The sequence below is a fragment of the Schistocerca piceifrons genome, chromosome 1 (genome assembly GCF_021461385.2).
Source record: "Schistocerca piceifrons isolate TAMUIC-IGC-003096 chromosome 1, iqSchPice1.1, whole genome shotgun sequence".
NCBI classification, from domain to species: domain Eukaryota; kingdom Metazoa; phylum Arthropoda; class Insecta; order Orthoptera; family Acrididae; genus Schistocerca; species Schistocerca piceifrons.
This window is the reverse complement of record NC_060138.1, coordinates 333,377,035-333,394,841: the sequence shown is the minus strand read 5'-3', so window position 1 is coordinate 333,394,841 and position 17,807 is coordinate 333,377,035. Positions and strand designations below refer to the sequence as shown.

General features: G+C 35.9%; 2 protein-coding genes across 2 annotated transcripts in view; one reads left to right on the top strand and one right to left on the bottom strand.

The window, feature by feature from the left end:
* The window catches only part of LOC124783169 (syndecan), a 248,223-nt gene extending 241,016 nt beyond the window's left edge, over window positions 1-7,207 (top strand). Inside the window, exons 4-5 of the mRNA XM_047254001.1 lie at window positions 46-235; window positions 4,111-7,207. Coding sequence (XP_047109957.1) covers window positions 46-235; window positions 4,111-4,280 — 360 coding nt within the window. The 3' untranslated portion in view covers window positions 4,281-7,207. The remainder of the gene's footprint in view (window positions 1-45; window positions 236-4,110) is intronic.
* A 304-nt stretch (window positions 7,208-7,511) lies between these two features.
* LOC124783143 (probable ATP-dependent RNA helicase DDX47) overlaps window positions 7,512-17,807 on the bottom strand; it is a 116,704-nt gene continuing 106,408 nt past the window's right edge. Inside the window, exon 8 of the mRNA XM_047253999.1 lies at window positions 7,512-7,626. Within this exon, the coding sequence (XP_047109955.1) occupies window positions 7,570-7,626 (57 nt within the window). The 3' untranslated portion in view covers window positions 7,512-7,569. The remainder of the gene's footprint in view (window positions 7,627-17,807) is intronic.

Here is a 17,807-nt window from a genome sequence, read left to right as displayed (position 1 = left end):
AATTGTAAAAGAACAGTAATTAATTAATTCTCTATGTCACTTCAGAAACCTGTCGACACTCCGCCACAGAGTCCTGTAGAGGTCACTGGAGTTGGAAACGAGCCTCCTGAAAGCCCAGAAGAAGACAAGGAAGTACGAACTGAAATTGATGTGCACAAAGATCCGACGGTAGTCATGAACCCTAAGCAGGAAGACAGAGCAACATCCTTCTTTGCCCAACCGGGTATTTTAGCAGGTAAGTTCATCCATGTGTCTCTGTTATATGTAACAGATAGAAATACAGCACTTGTTGCAAAGAAAAACTTAACAGACATTAAGACTAAAACATGGCAAGTAATTGTTATAGATTTAATGAAAGGAGATGTAAGCAACGGAAAACGTGAATGTACTGTTGAATTGCCATTACAATATGTACTTAAGCTTCACTTAACATTTATACTTCTTGCCATTACTTTCTCATTCAGCAACATTACCATTGCTGTATCTTTGACGTTATGTTTTTGGTAACTATGTCTGAATATTGCATTTTGTAAGCCAGCTGATTCAGTAACAGGTAAAAATACTATTTTATCAAAGAACAGTCAATCTTTCCATTATTGTTAATTAATCTTTCCCCTGTATTATTATTCTCTAAAGTTTCTTCGCACACACATTTAGTCACTTCCATTTAGTAATCTATACACTACAGAATTCTACACTTGTAGAATTTTGCACAGAGCATAACTTAATCATAGCTAACACTTGGTTCAAGAATCATAAAAGAAGGTTGTATACCTGGAAGAATCCTGGCGATACTAAAAGGTATCAGATAGATTATATAATGGTAAGACAGAGATTTAGGAACCAGGTTTTAAACTGTAAGACATTTCCAGGGGCAGATGTGGATTCTGACCACAATCTATTGGTTATGAACTGCAGATTGAAACTGAAGAAACTGCAAAAAGGTGGGAATCTAAGGAGATGGGACCTGGATAAACTGAAAGAACCAGAGGTTGTAGAGAGTTTCAGGGAGAGCATAAGGAAACAATTAACAGGAATGGGGGAAAGAAATACAGTAGAAGAAGACTGGGTAGCTTTGAGGGATGAAGTAGTAAAGGCAGCAGAGGATCAAATAGGTAAAAAGACAAGGGCTAGTAGAAATCCTTGGGTAACAGAAGAAATATTGAATTTAATTGATGAAAGGAGAAAATATAAAAATGCAGTAAATGAAGCAGGCAAAAAGGAATACAAACGTCTCAAAAATGAGATCGACAGTAAGTGCAAAATGGCTAAGCAGGGACGGCTGGAGGACAAATGTAAGGATGTAGAGGCTTGTCTCACTAGGGGTAAGATAGATACTGCCTACAGGAAAATTAAAGAGACCTTTGGAGAGAAGAGAACCACTTGTATGAATATCAAGAGCTCAGATGGCAACCCAGTTCTAAGCACAGAAGGGAAGGCAGAAGGGTGGAAGGAGTATATAGAGGGTTTATACAAGTGCGATGTACTTGAGGACAATATTATGGAAATGGAAGAGGATGTAGATGAAGACGAAATGGGAGATAAGATACTGCGTGAAGAGTTTGACAGAGCACTGAAAGACCTGAGTCGAAATAAGGCCCCGGGAGTAGACAACATTCCATTGGAACTGGTGATGGCCTTGGTAGAGCCAGTCATGACAAAACTCTACCATCTGGTGAGCAAGATGTATGAGACAGGCTAAATACCCTCAGACTTCAAGAAGAATATAATAATTCCAATCCCAAAGAAAACAGGTGTTGACAGACGTGAAAATTACCGAACTATCAGTTTAATAAGTCACAGCTGCAAAATACTAACACGAATTCTTTACAGACGAATGGAAAAACTGGTAGAAGCGGACCTCGGGGAAGATCAGTTTGGATTCCGTAGAAATGTTGGAACACGTGAGGCAATACTAACCTTACGACTTATCTTAGAAGAAAGATTAAGAAAAGGCAAACCTACGTTTCTAGCATTTGTAGACTTAGAGAAAGCTTTTGACAATGTTAACTGGAATATTCTCTTTCAAATTCTGAAGGTGGCAGGTATAAAATACAGGGAGCGAAAGGCTATTTACAATTTGTACAGGGGCATGAAAGGGAAGCAGTGGTTGGGAAAGGAGTGAGACAGGGTTGTAGCCTCTCCCTGATGTTATTCTATCTGTATATTGAGCAAGCAGTAAAGGAAACAAAAGAAAAATTCGGAGTAGGTATTAAAATTCATGGAGAAGAAATAAAAACTTTGAGGTTCGCCGATGACATTGTAATTCTGTCGGAGACAGCAAAGGACTTGGAAGACCAGTTGAACGGAATGGACAGTGTCTTGAAAGGAGGGTATAAGATGAATATCAACAAAAGCAAAACGAGGATAATGGAATGTAGTCAAATTAAATCGGGTGATGCTGAGGGAATTAGATTAGGAAATGAGACACTTAAAGTAGTAAAGGAGTTTTGCTATGTAGGGAGTAAAATAACTGATGATGGTCGAAGTAGAGAGGATATAAAATGTAGACTGGCAATGGCAAGGAAATCGTTTCTGAAGAAGAGAAATTTGTTAACATCGAGTATAGATTTAAGTGTCAGGAAGTCGTTTCTGAAAGTGTTTGTATGGAGTGTAGCCATGTATGGAAGTGAAACGTGGACGATAACTAGTTTGGACAAGAAGAGAATAGAAACTTTCGAAATGTGGTGCTACAGAAGAATGCTGAAGATAAGGTGGGTAGATCACGTAACTAATGAGGAGGTATTGAATAGGATTGGGGAGAAGAGAAGTTTGTGGCACAACTTGACTAGAAGAAGGGATCGGTTGGTAGGGCATGTTTTGAGGCATCAAGTGATCACAAATTTAGCATTGGAGGGCAGCGTGGAGGGTAAAAACCGTAGAGGGAGACCAAGAGATGAATACACTAAGCAGATTCAGAAGGATGTAGGTTGCAGTAGGTACTGGAAGATGAAGAAGCTTGCACAGGATAGAGTATCATGGAGAGCTGCATCAAACCAGTCTCAGGACTGAAGACCACAACAACACTACAGAAGTCTCAAAAATGATTTGCAAGAAAGTTGTATTAATCTGGCAGAGTAATACACACAAAATTAGGTTTCTTGTATCATCTTTTTTTTTTTCGTGTGTATCGGCCTGCTACCCTACAGTAAGTAGATGTACACAATCGGATAAAAAGTATCTGGCAACTTGTTATGGGACATTGGTATGGGATATGTCCACCCTTAACTTTTATGATGCCTTGAACTCTTCTGGGGACACTACACGATGTTGTAAAATGTGTTCATATTCTTCCACATTTACCATTTTCTCAAGGAGACTTGTCCTAACCATGAAAAATGACCCAATACTGTAATGTCATATCCTCTGTACTTCAGTATTGTCACTGCTTGTGATGGCAGTTAATGTTATGCAGGCATTTGTTTCCAGTCATCCACTGTCCAGTGGATTACATCACTTGAGTGTTGCTTGGCATCAACTAGAGAAATGTGTAGCTTATGAGGCGCTTGTCGACCATTGTACCCCATTCTTTTTAACTAATATACGCCCTGTCATTGTGCTAGTGGCACCGCTGGTAGCAGTTTGGAATTCATGTGAGATTTTTTTCTGTTAATTGTGTGCAATTTTTACAACCACCCTCCATAATGCTTGATAGTCCGTCTCCATCAGTTCATGAGGTATACCTGGTTTATTTTAGTTGTGATTGTTTAGGACTTCCCATTTCCACTTTACAATCACATCACCAACAACTTGGACTTGGGAGGAACGAAGTTTTCCTGATGGATTTGTCAGTGAGGTAACATCCAATGACTAGTCCACGTTTGCAGTCACTGAGCTCTCCTAAGTGACTCATTCTGTTGGTACTACTTTTCTACTGGTAATGCAAAGCTCCCTACCATCTTTTGTACTGGTGGATCAGCCTCTGTTGACATTTAGTGGTCGCATTGCATGGGGATGTTGGGATACATTTGATCAGATAGTGTACATTCAAGAATCTGTAATGTTTTCATGTCATTTAAAGGCATTAATATTGTATTTTGTTAATTAAATGTTTGATAATTCCATAGTGTTGATTCAGTAATGAATTTTGTTTTTAATTTCTTCCCACAGCGGTGATTGGTGGTGCTGTTGTTGGTTTGCTGTGTGCTATACTTGTTGTGATGTTCATCGTGTACAGAATGCGGAAGAAGGATGAAGGTTCGTACGCTTTAGATGAGCCGAAGCGTTCACCAACTGTCAATTCGTACACAAAAAATTCCAACAGAGAATTTTATGCTTGAAGTGAATTTTAAATGACCGTACTGGAAAGGCATTGTTCCATAAAATTGATGGAATTGGTCTAATTCCATGAACCCAAATTTTTGGGGGGAGTATGAAGTTTAATGCATTTCCAAAGAAAAGAGCAAGAACTGCATTTATGGAAAGTGTTGAATGCAATTGCCAGTCACAACAGGACCATATGGAAATTACAGCCAACACAGTTTTTGAAATGATAGACTGAAGAAAGGTTTTGTGTAAATGAGTTTCTTTTAATATTATTTCAGAAGGTGGTGAAAGTGAGGAAATGGCACTGTTATTTTTGGTAAAAGTTATGTTTAGAATTAATTGATAAAACCTTTTATTTTTGTCTAGAGTGATACTTACATTATAAAAGTGTGCTGCTCTCTTTTTACACCAACACAATTTGTCACATTATTAAAGGAACATATCATTTTATAATAATGCACACAGTATCAGTGTGAGAATTTTGTTGGTATATCCTACACTAATATTGAAGCGTATTTATTTTTATCTTATATAATGCCATTACCTCCTTTTACCAACTGCTGCAAGAAAATTTTCATAATGAAATGAATGCATCTCAGAATTGTACACAGTTCTGGCTTCAAGATGACCCAGTGGCTCTTTCCTATGTCTACATGAAATGTAGAAGAGACATTGCATTTTCATGTTGCAACATACCGTTTCTACTATGAATGTTAACTTATCTAGTGTTTTACAGCCTTTACAATTCAAGCACTGGGAATATATGTATATATTTTGTAAGCTGTTTGTGTAAAGGTTATCAAGTTTTAATGCTCACCAAAAAGGCCACTCACTGTGTTGTCATATAACATGCTGTTTCTATTCCTCTCATGCCGCAAATTGATATCCTATTCGATGTTTCATTTTGTACAACTGCACTCAGATTGATGCATTATTTAATTGTATGGTGTAGTAGTCTACTGTTCTGAAGACGTCCAGATGGGATTTGCATTCCAGAAGTTTTCTAGTAGGCAGTTCATATCTAAAATTGGATTACACATTTTATATGTAAAATGCTTAATCACCCATAATGTAAGTGTGCATGCATTTTGTAAATGAGAGGTTTTAGCACACCACTCTGATGGAAAAGTCAGGTCAAAAAATGCCCTTCAGTGCTAAAAAAACTAAATTAAATTATATTAATTGATCCATTACCGCCAGCAGTTTTAAAGATATTCTGAAACTTATTCTGCAAGCATATCTGGGAAGTTCACTTGTGGACCATGTTTCTGAAAGCACAACATTGTATTAGTCTTTACTTCTTGTATTTCACACAGGCTTAGAACTACTGAAATGTGACAAATTAAGAACACCAATAGTTGAAATTATGATCTAGCACCATAGTATGCATAAATATACATTTGAGTTTTCAGAGCTGAAGGTTTTTCTCACACTTTGATATGCTGAACCACAAAAGGGCAGCAGAGATCTGATAAAGATAGCAGCACAGGGAAAGGTTAATGGTTTAAGACCTCTCTCTCTCTCTCTCTCTCTGTGTGTGTGTGTGTGTGTGTGTGTGTGTGTGTGTGTGTGTGTGTGTGTGTGTGCGCGCGCGCACACAAGAAAGGGAACAGTCAGTATGCCACTAGTGTCTATTCTAGTGTGTCTGGTGCCACTTTGGTCCTGTTGACTGATGAGTTGGAGTGAATTAACCTTCCCATGTCTTCTTCATATTCTAAATAAGAAGCTTTTGGTTTCTGAAACTCACAAATCAAGCACATGCTTTGTTTCCTGTTGGCTGGATCGCAAGTTCAGCTTCTGGTGATTAAAAACTTCTTAATCTGTCTGTATTCAGTTTTGAACAAAATTTTATCACTTGTGTTTTCATCATTATTATTATTATTATTATTACTACTTTTATATTTTGAACTTTAGACTACTGTCATATGTTGTTACTGGGCATTGAAAATAAGAAATAAAAATGGCACCTGTATAAAGCCTTAGAGTTAGATATTTTTAACATTATTTTGCTTGTTTAATTACCATAGTTCAAGACTCGGACATTACAAACATAGAGATATATATGTTTATTACTAGTTTATTTCAAAATTAATTTTTTTGGAACATCACATCACTGATAATGTGTGTTCTTTTTGAAATAACATTGTGATCTGTATGTATATTTGTATGAATGTGTCTGCGTAAATACACATGATGAATTACAGTATGGCCATACCAGTCAGTTTGCATCTTTCAAAAATCCTCGGCTATGTTATCTGGTTTACCTTATGGAAAAGTGGGTATGAATATTTCTGTCCCTATTATTAGACCTGTGCAAGATAAAGACATGAAAGCATAACAGTACCCATGTTATGCAAATTTGAAATCTCACAAAATCCTCCAAACTTTTATTGTTTGAAAGAATGTATTTTCAGTGTCAAATGTTTGCCTGGTGTGATATGAATGATGCATTTATAATGTGATTTGTGTTGATTCCTAATACCTGCTGTTATACTGTAATGGCGATTTGGGTCCATTACTCAGTCTGAGTTCGAGATTATCATAAATAACAAGCACATTGTGCACTCTGTAATGTAAAATAATTTGGTTTAGTGTATGTTTTGAGATGAAAGTGGCTGTCAGTTTTAGGAGTCACTTTCAGTTTAAATAACTCTGGATACTGCCTTCTTTTTACCAATGAAAAAGTCTTCAGCATTACAAATTAAGGTTTTGAGCTCATTACTTTTCATAAAACTTTTTACTATGAGAAATGTGTTGCTTCTTTTAAAAATATTTCTTTTTTGTTTTGTTCTTGTTTTCCAAATCGGACAAAATAAGTTAAAAGTAGGAAATTTTGTTCTGAATACTGTTATCATTTATATGCTGTGAGTAACACAAAGAAATGTACTATACTGTATAAATAATGTATTTATACTGTATAAATAAATTTTGATTTAAATTATGGATTTTTCATCAGTATTTTGCGACATGGTTGTTGATTCTGCGTATATGAAAACTATTGGGAAAGACTGATTTACTGGGAAGAAGCCATTACTTTGAAAGTTGGTTTCTTGCAGTTTTACTTGTTTAATTTGCCAAATTGTGCTAAAGATTATTTAACAGTGGCAATAGTGAACTTGGTATCAACTGATCATCTTGACATAGACTGTGACTCATTACACTTCAAAACATACTTAATCTTTTTCTGCTAAGCAAGTACCTTTGACAAATAACAGAAAGTGCATGTGTCTAACAATACCAAATTATTAATGGACATCCCTGGAAGCACTTCCATCAAAGCAGTATCTCAGTGGTATGTATATTTCATCTCGTTTGCCTAGCTTTAGAGGTTTTCTCACAGTAGGAGATGAACAACATAACCTGTGAATAGAAGAAATACAAGTAATGGGTAACAGTGATTATGTATATGTATGTTGGGAAAAGAGGGCAAGAGGAGCAGGACTATGTTAAATTACTAGTAGATGGAATGCTTGCAGCTAAGAAATATTAAAGAGGAACAGGTAAAACCTACCAGTACAAATACTTTTTCCATGTGGATTAAAATGCTCAAATGAAAATGCCATTTATACATTCACTCTGAAATCTTATTAATTAATAAAACATCATGAGTTAGTATTTTCTGTCATCTGTCTAAATCAATCTGTTGTGTAAATAATTATGTTCTCTTAGGAAAATTACATTTTATGATAATAGTTCAAGTAATAATTAACAAAAAGAATACAAAAACTGATGATGAATAATTCAAACATTTCTGGAAGGGGGAAGAATAGTAGTGAGTGGAGGGGGGGCTACAGTTTTAGATCCATACTCATCCTTATACATGGAAACGACCTATCATTTTATGTACATCAAGCACACACACATTTTCAAGTGTCACAGTTGCTCTGGTTCAGCAGACAGTAATGGAAACACTTGCAGAATAATCAAAATAACAAAAAATAACACTGTCAAAGTACTCATCGATAATTTTGCACTTGTTTCTCTCATTTGTTGGCCATTAGTGATAGTTGGTTTTGTGTTCCATAGATCATTTTCATGATAAATGTGGAATGTTCCTGTTGAACAAAACATTGCATAAGCAGTTTAAAAATATATGTATTTACAGGATTGTAATTGATAATCTTTTTCTATTAAAATGGTGTAGAGTTATTTGCTAAGCAGAAATTACTTTAACCATTTCTACTACTTGTCAGACATTTCGTTTCCATGATCAGACAGTTGAAGGAATGTCATAGTTGTGTGTTTAATTCCTATCTGTGCCGTCGTTAAGATTTCTCTGAGGTAAGTGCAATTTTTTTCCCATTATAATATTGTATTTGTGAATACCTACATTAATCTCAAACTGCAGTGGACCGTTAATGACAAATTTCATGAATGAATAGGAAAGGGGAGGTGAGGTGAGGTGAGGTGAGGTGAGGTGAGGTGAGGTGAGGTGAAAGGGGTGCCTCACCCCTGGCCTCTGGTCCGGGGGAGGGGGGGACTGCAAATCTAGAGGCCCTCAGTATTTGGAGGCTCTCCAGGATCAAACCACTGTAAATAAATTCCCAGACAAGGCCAAAATATGTTATGTATATAAGAGGCAGTTGAAAGTGCAAGGACCTGTGCATGTGCAAATTATAAACATAGGTACATTCTTACCTAACATCAGGCCATGACTACTGTCAATGGGTGTGTTCTGAAGTTTTAGAATTTTTGTAAAACATTACATGAGGCTTTGAAACTGTAGAATGATAACCAGTTGTCTGCTTGATGCAGTTATTCTACATGGATACTTATGCCATCAACTAGGTGTACTAAAAATACAGTTTAAAAATACATGCAAAGGTGCAGTGAAAAGCAGCATACCAGAGAGGTGTTTTTATTCTTTTTTTTTTCTTTTTAATTAAAGAATTACATTCTAAAAATTACTTTTTCAAAGGTTAAGCATAATTATCATATAGTTTATATTATGAACATTAAAATCCAACTAGATGCACTAGAGAAGAGTTATCTAAATTTAAGCATAAATGTTTACCAACTGTAGACATAAAGATTGACACCAGAGTTTCTAGACTTCATGCACCAGGACTAACCATAGGAAAAATGTTTCGTAATGGTTTTCTGTAGAGCACACCCAATATCTAGTTACAGTCAGCACCTTAAAAGGTTGCTCTATTGTGGTTTCGGTGTCATACGTAAAAAAATACATCTGAACAACAGAGAAATTGTGAAATGATTTCATCCAGAACAGAAACGACATATGTATTAAAGATAGTAATGAAGCCAACCACGTTGAACCTTACTGTCATAAAATAATGATATAATTTATGAATTGTTATAAGACCAAATGAAGATAGTAGCTGCAGTGGGTGTTTGACTTCCCTTGGAAATTCTGTGAGGATATCTGTCAGAAAAGAGAAAACCCAAACAGTTGGCTCCTAAATACCGGTAGGGTGACCATACGTCCCGATTAATCGGGATTGTCCCGTTTTTTGAGGCTCAAAAATTTGTCCCGACTTTTTTTTTTAAAACAAGCAATTTGTCCTGCTTTTCAGGGATTATTTTCAGACATTTACAAAGTGGTTAAAATATTTTCTGAGTGTCGATTGTATAAACTATCAATTGAAACTGACATTCCATACGTTGGTACCCCCTGATAATGTACAGCTTAACCACTATAATTGTTGCGTACTCTTATTTTCTTTGCTTTTGCTTGCCATTGTTGTCAGCACGTCGTATCAGTTTTGTGAAGTGCTAGCACGTCGTGGCGATGCAGAAACGAAAATCAAAGTTTTCGGAAGAGCTTCAGAGGAAATTTCCTTGCTTCACTGCTATAGACAATGACTGTTCAGCAAAATGTAACATATGTAACTGTGCTGTATCCGTGTCTCATGGTGGTGCTGCAGATCTCAAGCATCATATAGAATCAGAGAAACACAGGAAAAATCTTCGACCGGCAGGTTCCTCGCAAAAAATGACGAGATATTTTGTAACTTCAAATACACAGGAACAGAAAAACGTAGCTGCAGCAGAAGGAACCCTGTCATTCCATGTTGTTAAACACCACCAAAGCTATCATTCTAATGACTGCAGTGTTCAACTAAACAAAAAAAATTCCTGATTCTAAGATTGGAGAAAATGTTTCATGTGGAAGAACAAAGTTTGAAGCAATTATCAACAATGTTATAGCTCCGCATTCCCAGAAACAGGTAATAGCTGCTGTAAACAGTACAAAATACTTTCCAATATCTACTAATGCTAGCAATCATGGGCATCAGAAAATTTTTCCTGTGATAGTTAAGTATTTTTCTGTAAGTGAGGGTGGACTGCAGACGAAATTGCTTGATCTTGATGAATTGCAGAATGAAAAGTCCGAAACAATTTCCAATTATCTTTCTCATGTTGTACAGTCATTCAGTATCATCTCAAAGTGTGTTGCATTTGGTGCAGACAATACTAACTGTAATTTTGGGGGGTTAATGAAGAAAGAGAGTAATAATGTTTTCACACATCTGAAAGAAAAATGAAAAAACTTTAACGTTGTTGGCATAGGTTGTTCAGCACATGTTGTTCATAACACACTTCAAAGTGCTTGTGATGTTTTACTTGTTGACATTGACTGCATTGTCATGAAGTTGTACAACCATTTTCATATTTTTTCTATTCATGTTGCAGAACTCACTGAATTCTGTGAATTTGTTGGTGTCACACAAATTTACTTTCCTTTTCCAAAACAAGGTGGCATTCATTGTTGCCAGCCATAGAAAGGATCTTGAAAATGTATGAACCTTTGAAATCTTACTTTTTGTCACAGTCTAACTCAAAGTGCCCTGCAAAAAGAGTTTTTTAAGTGATCCTCTAAATGAATATTATTTACTTTTTGTACATTCACAAATGAGTGTTTTCCAACAATCCATTCTGAGCATTGAGAAACAGAATAATTCCATATGTGAAGTATTAGCAGTCTTAAATAAAGCTTTGACAAGTCTAAATTCAAGGAAACATGAACATTTTGTACCACTAAGTGTAAAAAAACTGCTGAATGATTGTGATGACCAGTCTGTTAAGAAATTTGACATAGCAGTATCAAAGCTTTATGATGCTTCAGTAGACTATTTATCCTCATGGTTACAGGGAAGAGCTGAGTTTTCTGTATTCTCATGGATGATGCTCACAGAAGCACCAGAATGGTCAGTAGTTGAAAGTACTTTAATGTGGCTAAATGAAAAGGGCATTCTAAGAAATGACAGCCCCCTATTTGATGAAATAGTTCATATACAGTCATTTGTAAAACAACAAGTAGAAACAGACAGTGAACAATGGAATCAGTTGATGGCACATGAAAAAGGGTGTAGGTTTTTCAGATCTTGCCAGTGTAATGAACAGTTCAGAGAATCACTTAATATAGCGCAGTACTTCTTTTCACTCCCTGCCCACAATGCAAATGTTGAAAGAGTTTTCAGCTTACTATTGTCACAGTGGACAGATGAGAGGAATAGATTTACGGTGAGGAGCGTTAAGTGTATTTTACTGACCTGTTTAAACTTCGGTAAATACAGTTGCACTGACTTCTATTCATACCTATTAGGCAAACCTGAGTTGCTGAATGAAATTTCATCTTTGAAGAAATATGATTGCAGTGTGGGATCCACAATCCTTGTGTTCACTAAGAACTTTTTTTAGTGATTGTTACTGTATGTCTTTCTACATTCTGTGTTATAAATGTTACATTTCTTAATAAGTAAATTTCTGAAAACTTGAAAGGTACTTCTTTCCATTCTTTGTTTGGTTTTGTATACACACACACACACACACACAAAGAGGAAGAAGAGATGTTAGCATTAAAAGTGATATTTAATGAGAAATAAAAATTGTCCCACTTTTTGGCCAAGAAAATGTATGAAAGCCCCACTTTTGTCCGAAGAAAATGTGGTCACCCTACTCCCAAAGCACTCCAGAATACCATGAGTTTCATGTTAACTTAATATAATTTCATTTCATTCATCCTAAAGCTGAATTAGAAATACTGTGTAATTAATGTAATGTTTCCTTTGGCTTTCATTGTGGCACATTCAGTTACAATCCATTATGAATGTGGAACACTGCGACTGTGATGAATAAAGTTTCTCACAAATTACTGCAACCAGTTGCCTTGCGTTGTATTATTCAACTTCCATTTTCCGTTGCTGATTTCAAATGGCCTAGCTATTCATCATCAGACGGAACATATTCATTGCACATTTGCAGCACTATGGTGATCGTGTATATATGGCAAAAATGTATAAATGAAACATGTAAGCACTTAATATGGCAAGAAATAGTCAGATCATGAGATTGATTTAATTGCATTACTTACAGTATCAGTTGATTTTGTTTGTTGGTGCACACATTAGTTTGGAAAACATACTGTATTTTTTCCAATGACATTAATTTTAGACCACTTCACAAATATAACCACAGGTAACAACTTCTATATGCTTTACAAGACTTAAATAAACCAAAGAGCATGATTAAAGTTAGGTTCTGAGAGTTTGAGTTGGAGCAGTGTGTGGCATTGTCCAGTACTTGGATTGCATGTTCATGACAGTAATTATATATCTATTTATATTAAATTCATTATTGCAAAATAATTTATATTTACATTACAAACTTGACATGTGCTATTTACAAAATTTTTAAAACTTTGAGTTTGGACGATATTATATCTACAGTATTAGTGCTGAAATTACATTTGACATTTATCTTGATGTTTAGGCCACATTCATCATTACTTACGAAATAAATATAGAGCTCTGCATGAAGTGTGTGCATGCATGGAGAGTGAGAGTGAGAGGGTATGAGTGAAGGGCGGGGGTTATTATTATTATTGTTTTGGTCCCTGGTGGTTTAGTTTTTCAGGTTTACAGATTCTTTGCATTTTGAAAAAAATGGATTATTTGCTAAGCCAGTTTGTTCATTTAAGATGGTGTGGGGTAATTTATTATTATGGGTGAAAATCTCTAATTGCTCCATGAGACTCATCTTTATTCCTTTGTCTACATAGTGTAGAATATGTAGGTTTGTTTTGGTGTCTGTAATTTAATGACTTCATGCTAAATGGGCTGCACCACTTGATTTATTTAAATTTTTTAAGCTGGGTGTGTCTGTGTGCTCTTTGTATTGAATCACAAAATTTCTTCCTATTTGCCTCATGTAGTAGCAGAACTTGTTGCAGGTTAATTTATATATACCAGATTTGCGAAATGGAAGGGTTGGCTGTTCTAGTGTTGTGAGCTATTTGGTTTGTATTTTGTTGTTTGTGTGGAAATTTACTTTCACTTTGTGTGGTTTAAACAGATTAGAACGTTGATACAAGATCTTACTGGGGAAAGGCATGGAGTTATATATATATATATATATATATTAGTATCTTCTGCTATTTGAAAAAATGAAATGATCGTATGGCATTGTTGGCCGGGAGGCCCCATGCGGGGAAGTTCGGCCGCCACTTCGGCGACTTGCAAGTCAATGATCATGAAATGATGACGAAGAACACACAGCACCCAGTCATCATGAGGCAGAGAAAATCCCTGAACCCGCCGGGAATCGAACCCAGGTCCCTGTGCACGGGAAGTGAGACCGCTACCACTAGACCACGAGCTGCGGACTGCTATTCGAAACTTGTTATTGATGGTGTTCGGCTGGTTTTTATTTTTTCATCTAATTTGTTGGCTATGGATGGGTCATAAGCATTGTTGTGGGCTATTGTTTTTAAAATGTGTTGTTCTTTGCTTTTTACATCAGATTCAGCTTGAATTTTGTTTCTACAGTGGAGTGCTGATCTAAAAAAGGCTAATTTGTATTTGTTGGACTGATAAGTAATTTTTAATTATATCTAATGTAGTGGGTTTCCTATAAATTTGAAATTTGTTTGTTGTTGTGGCAAGTTACAGTTAGGTCAAGAAAATTAATTCCATGTTGTGTTAGGTGTTCAACAGTAAAAGGTTCTTTGGGATCCGGAATTATTAAGTTTCTCAGCTAATCTATTTCAGTGCTTGTCCCTTTGTACAGTGTCAAGGTATCATCAATGTAAAGTTTATAGTTAGTGATTTTGCCATTTTCTGTTTTGTTTGTTTTAAAATAATTGATTTCTAGATTATTAATTTAGATGTCAGCTAGTAGGCCAGCTAACTCACTTCCCATTGCTAAAACATCATTCTGAATATAGATTTTGTTATTAAAGGAAAAGTAATTTGAGATAGCACCAACTCAAGCAGATCCATTAGTTAGTAGATTTCTACATTACTGTACTTTTTGTGATTCAATAATTTAAGTTTGATCATTCAAAGTGCTTCTGTTATGGGTATGTTGATGTAGACCTTACAGGTATGCTGGTGTAGACGTTAACTATGTCGAGGGATGTAAACTTTGCTGTACTGGGTGTAGTGACATCTTTGACACTGCAGTCAATTCATAGTTGTTTTTTATAGGGTAGCTGGTTGTAAATATGATGGATTTACTAAGAATTTCATGAAATTTTTTAGTTATTTTGTATCTAGGACTGATCACTGAGTTAATTTGGGTGAACTGCACTGTGAATTTGGTGCTGTGATCTGAGCTTTGCAGCTGTAGGGTTCATTATTATGCAGTATTTGGCTTCAGTGGATGTTAGGAGGAAACTGCAGCTCTTAATCAGTTTTTTCCCTTGGTATTTGGGGGTAGCATCAGGCTCTAATTCAGTTATGTTGTTATTTTCGAAAAATTATAAATTTTTGTTACTGTGTCCTGATTTATACATTTTTCTAACTGCAGGGCTTTTGTCTGCCTTAACAACAAGGGCATTGTTGTTAATTAGTTTTTTATTGATTTGCTTCAGTGTTGTAGCTTCTTTGTGTGTGTTCATGGGGAATTTTTCTGTTTCTAAATTTTTCTTTAATTTTGTTTGCTTCATGTGCTAGAGCATTTTTTTTTTTTTTTTTCATTTTGACTTAATTTTGCTGATAGACAGGCTACCTAAGTGTTAGTAATTAGATATTTAACAGTGTTTTCCTCAAGTTTGGCGGCAATATTATTTTTAAGCCCTTTATATAGAAAATTTAGCTCTGTGTTGCAGAAGTTAATGCTTGTTGTGTTCCGTACTGTGTCAGAGAATTTTTATTGTTCAGCAGGTGAATTAGAATGAGAGTTGGTGGATCTTTTTAGCTGTTAGGACAGAGAGCTTTTTCTTTTATTTGAATGACATTTTTAGCATTTCTTTATCCACAGATTGTTGAACTATGTCTAAGAATTGTACAAGTTAGGATGGCAGGAGATAGTTGCTTAATGTTAGGTGCAGCCTGTACATGTCTTTGTTGAGTAATTTTTCATGTTTATAATGAGACATAATTTCATTTTTGATCTGATGATGAATTGGTAGATGATTTTAAATGTGTAATACAAAATAAAAATTATGTAATAAAACAAAAGGCAACTGGTTGCAGTAATTTGTGGAAAACTTAAGTGAATGTATTCTTGTGTATCCAAGAAAGTAAATACCTGCATTTCTAATTAGGTTATTACTGTCCCAAAATTTTCTTCTACATATTATCAGGATTAGGAATCTTGTAATCTTTTGCAAACATTAGTTTCTTGTTTTTACACTGTTTTACTGCAAGCAAAACACTGGTGTAATATAGAAATGTTACATATTGTAGAATCAGGATGTTTAGCAAACAAATAATGGTTTATTGACTAGTAAAATAAAAATAATCTTCTTATCCATTTAAAAAATTGTCTTTATTGTCAGCTGCAATATAAATGATACATACAACATTCATCTTTAAAGACTGTGAATTTATGATCATGATAGCACCTATCTACTCTGTATTGTATCCTACAAGCTATACAGAGACAAATTACTGTTAATGAATATGTAGGCACATTCCGTCACATTAATATAACCTTGCAATTTCCCCCCCCCCCCCCCCCCCCCCTTTTCAGTGAAAAGAATTCACCCATCTCGCTCTTAGAAAAGGAAATGAAGAAAAGCAAAGACTAAAGAGGCTAAATTACTCACTGGATATTTATCCAAATACCTACCTGCTTGTGGAGAAAATAAAGATGGTGAAGGAAAGAGTAATGAAACTGTGGAATTTGGCTCTGGCATTCAGATAAATTACTGATATTGAGGCTATAGACACAGGTGAAAAGAGTACTGTAAGTGGGAGGACGACAGTTGAATCCCATGTCCGGCCATCCTGATTTAGGTTTTCCATGATTTCCCTAAATCGCTCCAGGCAAATGCCGGGATGGTTCCTTTGAAAGGGCACGGCCTGCTTCCTTCCCTAATCTGACGAGACCAATGACCTCGCTGTCTGGTCTCCTTCTCCATATAACCCCTTACTGTAAGTGGTTTTAATGAAGACATTGACATAAGTGACAATGATAAAAGTGATAAAGATAGTAATGGCAAGAATGATAATATTTCTGTTTCATCTAACTTCGACTCCTCCTCATTCAATGATACTGCAAGCTGGCCAATACCTGTTCCGGAGCATATCAGAACTGTAATTATTGAAAATGGTAGTGAAGTACATCAAAACTAGGAGACAGTTTTTCGAATCTATAGACATACCAAGTGAGTATTCTAAAGGAACAAACTGATATGCAACTTTGTCATGGTTTTACTAACATTTGAATGGAACTAAATGATTATAATATATTATATATATATATATATATTATATATATAGCGGGAAAAATATATTTAAAAACAAAGATGATGTGACTTACCATACGATTATATATTTGAAAAGAATACCACAACTTTAAAAATGTGTATTTAATGAAAGAAACATAATATAACCTTCTGTTATACATCATTACAAAGAGTATTTAAAAAGGTTTTTCTTTTCACTCAAAAACAAGTTCAGAGATGTTCAATATGGCCCCCTCCAGACACTCGAGCAATATCAACCTGATACTCCAACTTGTTCCACACTCTCTGTAGCATATCAGGCGTAACAGTTTGGATAGCTGCTGTTATTTCTCGTTTCAAATCATCAATGGTGGCTGGGAGAGGTGGCCGAAACACCATATCCTTAACATACCCCCATAAGAAAAAATCGCAGGGGGTAAGATCAGGGCTTCTTGGAGGCCAGTGATGAAGTGCTCTGTCACGGGCTGTCTGGCGGCCGATCCATCGCCTCGGGTAGTTGACGTTCAGGTTTCATAACTAACCTTTTTCGTAGGACTCTCCATACAGTTGATTGTGGAATCTGCAGCTCTCTACTAGCTCTGCGAGTCTATTTTCCTGGGCTGCGAACAAATGCTTGCTGGATGCGTGCTACATTTTCATCACTCGTTCTCGGCCGTCCAGAACTTTTCTCTTTGCACAAACACCCATTCTCTGTAAACTGTTTATACCAACGTTTAATACACCACCTATCAGGAGGTTTAACACCATACTTCGTTCGAAATGCACGCTGAACAACTGTCGTCGATTCACTTCTGCCGTACTCAATAACATAAAAAGCTTTCTGTTGAGCGGTCGCCATCTTAGCATCAACTGACGCTGACGCCTAGTCAACAGCGCCTCAAGCAAA